This window comes from Sesamum indicum, linkage group LG1 (genome assembly GCF_000512975.1).
Source record: "Sesamum indicum cultivar Zhongzhi No. 13 linkage group LG1, S_indicum_v1.0, whole genome shotgun sequence".
Taxonomy (NCBI): Eukaryota; Viridiplantae; Streptophyta; class Magnoliopsida; order Lamiales; family Pedaliaceae; genus Sesamum; species Sesamum indicum.
The window spans coordinates 7234375-7243330 of record NC_026145.1 but is presented as its reverse complement, the minus strand read 5'-3'; the positions used below and the strand labels follow the sequence as shown (position 1 = coordinate 7243330).

General features: G+C 36.6%; 1 protein-coding gene across 2 annotated transcripts in view; it reads right to left on the bottom strand.

Moving 5' to 3' along the window:
• LOC105157750 (probable phospholipid hydroperoxide glutathione peroxidase) overlaps positions 1927–8956 on the bottom strand; it is a 7792-nt gene continuing 762 nt past the window's right edge. The window contains exons 2-7 of one of the 2 annotated variants that reach the window (XM_011074224.2): positions 5017–5242; positions 4427–4503; positions 3666–3727; positions 3266–3384; positions 2614–2781; positions 1927–2527 (exon numbers count right to left, since the gene is read on the bottom strand). In XM_011074224.2, the coding sequence (XP_011072526.1) occupies positions 2495–2527; positions 2614–2781; positions 3266–3384; positions 3666–3727; positions 4427–4503; positions 5017–5067 (510 nt within the window). In that variant the 5' untranslated portion in view covers positions 5068–5242 and the 3' untranslated portion in view covers positions 1927–2494. Of the gene's footprint in view, positions 2528–2613; positions 2782–3265; positions 3385–3665; positions 3728–4426; positions 4504–5016; positions 5333–8956 lie in introns of those variants that run through there. The other variant, XM_011074216.2, reaches the window with a different exon arrangement.

Genomic DNA, 8956 nt, shown 5'->3' with positions numbered 1-8956 from the left:
AGGACAATTGTAGTACCCAAATGGGAATCATCAAGCTCACATAGAATAGGAGACAAATCAACAATGGAAAAGATCTCCTCAAGATACACAAACCAAGATGGTTGAGAATCTCAGTAATTAAAGGATGCAGAGGTAACCTTAATCTCAGTTCAAAGTCCGCCAAAAATAGGGTTCTAACTGCTTGCGCGGGGAGGGGAGGGAGATGAACGAAATTCATAATCACCGAAAATTGAGTACTTGGACTGGAGGGCCACTAGGTCCTCAGCAAATAAAATGAAGGAGAGACGCAACCAGGGACAATCAAAATCTAGGGTTTCTTCGAAAAAATAATGTTTATCAATTCAAAAGTTTCACATACCAACACTAGTGAACTATTAGATTGACGGGGAACAAATAAAGTATCCTCGAGATCTCACATAATTTTCGTGGGGGTACCACTTACACTTCTCCATGTAGAATCACTTAAGATATGGAAAGCAAAGGATACCGAAATGCAACACAAGGGACAAAGAAATCACTAACATGTTGGGGATTCGAGACAGACACAACTCCACAACAGGAAAGGGGAGACTTGGAGAAGAAGACCAAGGGTTATCTCATAAAACATGGGTATTTAACCGGTAAGGAGAACATGGGAATAAAGAAAACGTGGCTACCATTGGACATACAACAGCCAAAAGCCTCCATGTCCGGAAACACTATAATCGCCCCGCTAGCATATTTAATATTTAAGTTCAAGTGACGTGGGATATTTATGACATCACCTTAACATCTTCAAAGCCACCAAGAGACCTTCAAGTAATATCCGAGACCTTAACGTAATCATTTCTCTGTAAAAGAATTAGAGTACGGTATCTCACACTTGTATTCAAAGTCTGGATCACAAGAAGAGTACAGGAAAATGCGTAAGTACCAAAGTGTGTGAATAACCTTCATACCTAATGAAAAGGACAAACATCTAGCACCATTAGTAAACCCGCTACTTTGGGCAGTAGTGGTGCGACTTTTGTCCATCAGGACCACTACCTATTACTGTTATTGTAGATATATGTGCCCCACTGCTCGCCATTTATAATTTTCTTGACCTAAGGTGCCCGTGACTTGTACAATCCACCACCATTTCTAAATTTTGGTAATCCCCCATCAAGTATAACTTTTACCATTCTATTTGGGCTCTTATTCTTTTTGAGACCTTATATCCAAACTGACTTGAGCATTGAAGGGCGTTCGCCGAAACTCCTTTTTGGCCAAAATGTGATCTCGTTTCCCAAGTCTTGATCGTTTAGATAGGACTTACTTTGACTTCATAGAATACCTTAAAAACACACTAAATATTTGTATTTTGTTAATCAATGATGAAAATGTCAGACAAGGAATAAATTTTGTAAATTCATGCAACCTTTTTAGTAAGATTAATATTTTTCATCTGGTCAAACATAAGTAATAAATCTTCAAAACCGAGGGTAAGAGAAATTCTAAAAACTTTTTGAAGAATAAATATAATTCCAAATTCAAAGGAAGTCTAAGTGTAATCCACACTTATGATAAATATAAAATGATTAAAATAGTCAAATCTCTGTTTACTTCTTTCATAAATAAACCAACTTTGTAAACAATCAATGATATCAGCAGTTCTATATTTTTATACATCTGAAATCCATTTACAGTATCATTTTTGATCAGTTGCCTATTTTATTTAGTTTAATATATATAATTAAAAAAAATCAAATTATACGCGACTGTAGTCTTTGGCTTACTATTTTATTTATTTTAATATATATAACAAAAAAAAAAATCAAATTATACGCAACTAGTTACCATTGTTTTCGGACCACCTCTCCTCTGGCCAAGAACGGAACGAGGCTCCAAAAATTTCACGTAAATTGAGTCGACTTGCATGATACATCTAACCGAAACAATGGAGAGTGCTATAGTTGCATCGTGAAGGACGATGCACAACAACAAACCAGCTACAAGAACTATAACCAGCACATGGTACAGACGCAATCACAACCCTGTTCTCCCCCAGCAGAAGAGGAACAAGGAGAACGGTGCACCATGTCATGTTGATAATTGACATTTTTGCTTGCAGAGCTGTAGCCCAACAACGCTCAAGCGTGTACATCAGGAAGAAAACCTATACTGACTTTAGTAACAAATTTTCCAGATGCCAAAAGCATTAAAGGAAAATTGCCAGAAGAGTAGACAGTATATTCAGTTCACAGAGATTACAACGGCAGAGGGACAAACTGATAGTAGTCAAAATGAACCAGACACCAGACAGAAGAATATAATAACAGCATTTCCCAACAATCAACAGACTCAGTTGGCATAATGTACAGCAGTGTGGGGATTTGAATGTTAAGTACTTTTGAAATAGTAAAACCCAGTAAAGATCTTAAACACGGCGAACAAAGGTGTATCGCTTTATTCACTTAACCATTGACGCGGGAGATTATTTGAGTTGTACAACGAACTAGACCAATGTAAACGCTTAAGCTTTCTCCAGGAGCTTCTTTATATCCTTCTGCATAGATACAGAATTGAAAGATCCCTCGTAAATCATATGCAAATAAATTCACATAGTTGGGAGCATCAAGCAGCAACCTTTACCTCTATGCTGAGAGGGGAAGTAGTGGGGGCATAACGATCAACAACACGACCCTCCTTGTCAACGAGGAATTTGGAGAAGTTCCATTTGATGCTGTCCCCAAAAAGACCACCTTTGGCTGATTTCAGGTACTTGTATAGTGGAGCAGCATTCGAGCCGTTAACCTCAACCTGAGTTCACAAAAGAAAATGTTTAGTCTATGTATTACTCAACAGAAACTGAAATTGTGTAGCACAACTGATAACAACTTAAATCCCCATGGGCAATCAAAGGACAGACTTAGCCGATGCTTATGGCCTGGTTTAACTGGAGCTAAGCAATCATAGTTTTAGCCAACAAACTACTAAAAGGTGAAAATGGAAGCAATCCCACATCATGGTTAGGGTTATTTCTTTAATAAACAGTTTGCTGAAAGATCATAGGAAGAAGCTATCACTGTGTTTATATTAGTATTAGGAATACTTCTAGTTTTCAGCCAGCAGAAATGCCATAGTATGAAAAACTTCCCCTTATCTTTCGAGTCTTTTGTGAAAACACATAACTGCTCTTCACCCTCATTTCCAAAAAGGTACACATTAGGAAATTGCTCATCAATCAGAAATTTTGTCTTCTTAACTTGTTCGGAATCAGAAGAACAGATCCTATAATACCCACCTTATCAAATATGGGATACTCGGCTTTAAAACGAGTGCAAGCAAACTCCAGGATCTGTTCATTGCTACCAGGCTCTTGTGAGCCAAACTGATTGCAAGGAAATGCCAATATCTCCAAACCTGAGCAATAACCAAACAACTGTAAATTATAAAGAGATTCTGCAACAATAGAAATTTGAACATTCCAAACCTAATGCCCACTCCCAAGAAAAAAGAAACCGAAAAGTACAATGTGTCCATGATTACTGTGGTCGCAAGAATTAAAAATAAATAAAAATTCCAAACCTGCTAATAGGTTCTCAAGCATCAAATGAGATGAAAGAAGAAACAATAATAACTGTCAAAAACCATGTTGAACAGAAGGGCACTCATGAAACAATTGAAAGTAAACAAGATCGAACCTTGATCCTTGTACTTCTCATATAATTTTGTTAGCTCGGTGTAATTTGAATTGGTCAAGCCACTACAGCAGACAGACAAGAAAAAGTAATCAATAACTTTCTTCAACCGTAGGAAACAAATGATAACATATATTGAAGTAAACCAGAAAGATAATATATGATGCCATCACATCTTTAAGAATTTCGAATGGTAGAAATTGAAAATTTTCACCACAATACAGCTGTCTATATCAACCAAAAATGTATGACCAAGGCTTTGTTTGGTTGATTGAATTATATAGTTACAAAGAGATTTCACATCAATTCATTTAGCAAGCATTAGAGAGGAGAAAACACAGGATGAGATACAAATATGCCCTAAAGAGAATGAATGAGTTGCCATTGACAAACCCTAGACATGTCTTATCACCTCTAAGGACGTCCATTGCCATCTCAACATAGTTGTTTCCAGGCAAAAAGAGTCTTGTGATCAAAAACCATCAGAACACACAAATAAATTGATCCCAAGTACATTAATGCCTAATACAGATGGTCGTGTTTTTACATAGGCATGCAATCACATCATTAACTTAGCAAACTTGGCCTCTACGTGACCCCAATTTTACAACTCAACATCCAAAAAGACAGAAAATGAAGCAATCCGAATTCTGAGGCAAACGACGTTCATCCCAGTATGATAATTTATGCAAACATCAAATGGAATATAAGCTTATATTTGATCTTACATGGAAGGAAACAAAGTAAAGATAGAAGCTACATACCACTGTGACGCAACATTGACAATCAGAAGGACTTTTCCCTTATAAATGCTCAGATCAACGTCATTCCCCTTAGCATCCTACATTTGTATAGTTTGAGAACGCAATAGCAACATAAATAACGAATCCATGTTTTCATCAAGAATAAGAATATCGAAAATCGCAATATTATCATCCACGGACTAATTAGGAATTATGTTCAGAAGCTACCAATATGTAAGCAGGAACCAACGTAATCAAGAAAGAAAATGGAACATCAGCACTACAAAATAACAATTTCCATTGTGCCTAAATCAAGGGTTCAATGTTCAGTTGCAATAGTGTTCCAATATCATATACTCAGTTCTTTTCCTACTTCCACAAAAAAGCAACACCATTTATTAAAAAGAACAGCAAAGTTTCACCATTTTCCGAAAACCAACAACTACAGAAACCACAAAATTAAACATCCAAACTAAAAGAAAGAGTTGGAAAACATTCCCAAGTGATCAAATTTCTACTGCTCATGCCCTGAAGAATCAAGAAATGAAGACCAAGCATAAAGAACTATTTCATCCGTCTTTGGATTACGAATGAAAAGTGACCAAGAGTACCTTAACAGTGAAATCATGGACAGATTGAGGCTGGTTTGACTGGCTGGCCATTGTATGACTGGCTCTGAAGCCCACAAACACAGACTTTCTTGAACTAACACCAACTGCAGAGCACAAAACTGGAGTCTTGACCGGATGAGAAAGCGAAGAACTCGATGCAAGAATCAGCGAATTCAAACGGCCTCGTCTCAGAATCGACGAAAAACTTGCGAGTCTGATGAGATTTCTGTTTATCAGAAAGCGAGTTGGCAAATGGGTCATTGGCAACGAATGAGAATATATAGATATTTTGGCCCAAATCAAAAAGAGTCAAATGTGAAAGGGAAGTGGCAATTGTTGTATGTTTCTTTCGGTGCAAGCTGGTCGGCGCGGGGATGTGAAGATGCCAATTTACACGTGGCGAAGCATGCATTTGACGCGTGGCTGTACGGTGTCCAACCATGTTTCCGTGAATTGACTTTTTCTAGAAGGAAATAAGTCGGATAATCTAGGAGTGTAAACGAATTGAACTCACTTTACAAAAAATTTAAGTTGAAGCTCGAATTCAAACTTTTGATTTTGAGCTCGAACTCGAGCGTGTAGTTTTAAACTCGAGCTTCTTTAAATTTTTATTAATAATTAAAATAAAAATTTATTTGTTTAGAATATTTATTTGTTATATTAGAATGACAAGCATAAATTATTTTTAACAAAAATATATTCTTAATTTTTTTTAATAAAATTAAAAAGCATATGTTTACATTACATTAATCTAATATTAGGAAAACATATGTGTGATATTAATTTAATGTGACATGATTAATTAGTAAACGTATAAAAATATATATAAATTTGTTCAAGTACTTACAAATAAATCATAATTTTCTTACAAATCATAATCTTCGTACAAATATATACTCAAAATAATTATATAAAATATTTTGAATTATAGAAAATTACAAATTGATATTGAAGTATACTAATAAAATTAAGATACATTATATATATATATATTAAAAAATGGATTACAATAATATAATTAAAAAATATTAAATTGTTGATTATGCTTATTTTTAGATAGGTATTGAAATATCATACTTTCAGAGATGTAAAATTAACATATGAGATATTGATTGAATAAAAGTCTAATATATTATAATATTTTGTTAATTAACTTGATATACTATTACATATGTAATAAATATATAAAAATACTTAAAATTAAAAAAATATTAAAAATAAAAAAAATCTCGTGAGCCGACTCATGAACTTTTAAACAAAAATATATTGACTCGAGCTCGAGTTGAGCGTTAGACAAGCTAGCTCGCCGAGCTTGCGAGCTGACTCGACTCATATGTCACACCAAATTTTTAGTCACAAGATATCTCCCTATGTCCTTAAAAATGGAAAAATTATATTACGATCTCCTGAACTTTTGTTAATCTGCAAGAAACTCCCAGTAGTTGGAAATTCTTGAGGGGTTAGTGCAACTTTCCTTGAAAAGGATTTAACTGATCTTTGGTATTTGACATATCATTTCGACTGGGTTTAAGTTTAATATTAGCATGTAGTTAATAGGCAAAATCTCACTTTATCTTCACTTTTACCTTTAATGAATTGGCAGGTTCAAGAATCGAGCACATTCTAACCAGACACGTCATCATACAGCTAGACTGACACATCATATAGTTTTCCAACATATTAAGACACGACAATGTAAAATACCTCCAGGTGGCTCCTTGTAGATCGATGGCAAACTAGTTCGTAATCTAAAAATAACAGATTTTTGAATTTTCAGGCAAATTTAGTAAGACTTAGTTAACTTGGTGTATCTCAATTAATTCAAGTCCAAATTGTACGCAGAATTTTTGATTAGTTAACTGATTCAAATAGGTTTCAAATGGTAAAGGATTCTCTATAACTAACTCCTGTATTCGCTCTGTACATGCCTACAAATAGAGGCTTTGTGCAATTATTTGGTAACATCAATCCTCACTCTCAAACCCTCATTTATTCTCAAAATTCTCTAGCTTTTTTTAGATTGTTCTAAGCTTATATTTTCATTCAACATGAATATATATCACTTCAACATTATATTTCACCATTATTCCCATTTTGATTCCAGTTTCTTTTATCTTTTTTAATAAACCATTATTGACTTAAGCATCAAAGTGCTAACATTTGTTTTGCAAGGTTAGTCCCCGTTGATCCTAAGATTTTTCTAAAGATCCTTCAATCATTATGTGTTGGCTAAAACCTAGTACGGATTGTGCCGTTTGTGGGAACTTTGAGCGTAAGATGTGAGAAATGGCCAATTTTGACAAGAGAGGTGGCAATGGATTCTTTGAAGGAAACACTTCCTTAGCTACTACAGCTCGTTCCACCATTCCACCTCCACAACAAGTCAAAGGGGGAATCCATACCCCTGATACAGTAGCTATGTCTACTGCCTCAATCCGCTGCTACCTAAGCAACTCCGACAATTCATAATAAAGACTATCTAGGTAGCTCTCTGAATATCCCAAGCCAATAGAGCAGGACAATCTTCCCAACAGGAGAAAAGCGAAACACCTGATGAGCAAGGAACTAGCAAGCAAGTTATTGCTAGTCTCCAGCAGGATAGCTCTATACCCCCTCAAGCTTATCAGCAAGGAAGAAGTTCCCCAAGGACCCCCTGAAAGCTGGCACTACCTTGTGTAGAGGATGACGAAGTTCAACCAACGAGTAAAGAGGGAAGTTCCGCTCCTAGAGCGTGGTATTCCTTTTAGTGGCAACATCATGGTAAAAGAGCTCCCTACTCATTTTAGGGCACCCTCGCACTTGTCCACTTACAATGGCATTGTCGACCCAGTTAAGCACATCCCTAAGTTTGAAAATGCAACATTGCTGGACCACATGCTATCTAGTACTTTCTTTCCCCCCTCAAACGAATCATATTTACGGATTATCTCTTTTTGCTTCAGCATAACTTGTTCCTAACGCTTATGGAGGCTGTTAATTTCATATGGCAGGTGGGCAAGGCTCGTTTTATGAGTACAATCTTTCTCCTGGGCTGCCCTTTACAGCTCTTCCACCTTCTTCTTAGTCTCCTCTACTATTGACCCTTCTTGCTCCAGCCAGTTGAACAGGTTACCAGCTAGCATGATCGCCTGAAATGATCAAACAAGTTAGCTATGTATAATTACATTGTGAAAAACATTATAAATATCACTTACCGCTTGCCTTGTTTAGATGAGAAGCAAATAAGCTCAAGGCCCGCAGGCGAGGCGAGGCCTCCATATAGGTCCTATCCAAAATGGGTTCTTCTAAAAAATTTTACAGCCCTGCTGTTGTCACCTTCCTCTTGCAACAAGGAGTAGCCTTTACCCATAACCTAATTCTTCTTTGTAGTTTCTTCCTTAGTAGATCTGGGAGTTCCAGCTCGTGTAACTAGCTAAGGAACTGGAGGAGCCAAAGAGCCAGCTGACCCCTTAGCCCGCTTAGAAAGCATTGGGAGGGGGTTCGATTACATTTGCCATTTAGGACCCCATTGAGGGACAACTAGCCGAAGCGGAGGGCGGAATCTTCAGCAAAGAACGCTGGGCAAAAGAACCCACACCAGAGGATTTCTCCTCCTTAAAGACCTTGTCCTGCAGCAGTTCGTTAAAAATTTCGGATGCAACAAGAATAGATATCCTAGCAAGTTAGACAAACTAGCTAGACAAGCAGAAAAAATTACAATGAGAAGCACACTAAAATTATACCAGCAACACCATCCATGTTGACATATTTAGAACTTAGCTTGAAATGATGGAGAAGGGTTGGATGAACTAGCTTGTGATGATCGTAAAGAACTGTTTAAGCGATCCAGCAAGAGAGCTGGAAGGCAACTGGACGAGTATGGACGGAATATCCAGGAAGCTGAGAAACGGGTGATGATCCATACTATGGGGAATGCTGAGGAATAGAGGAAGAAAAAGAG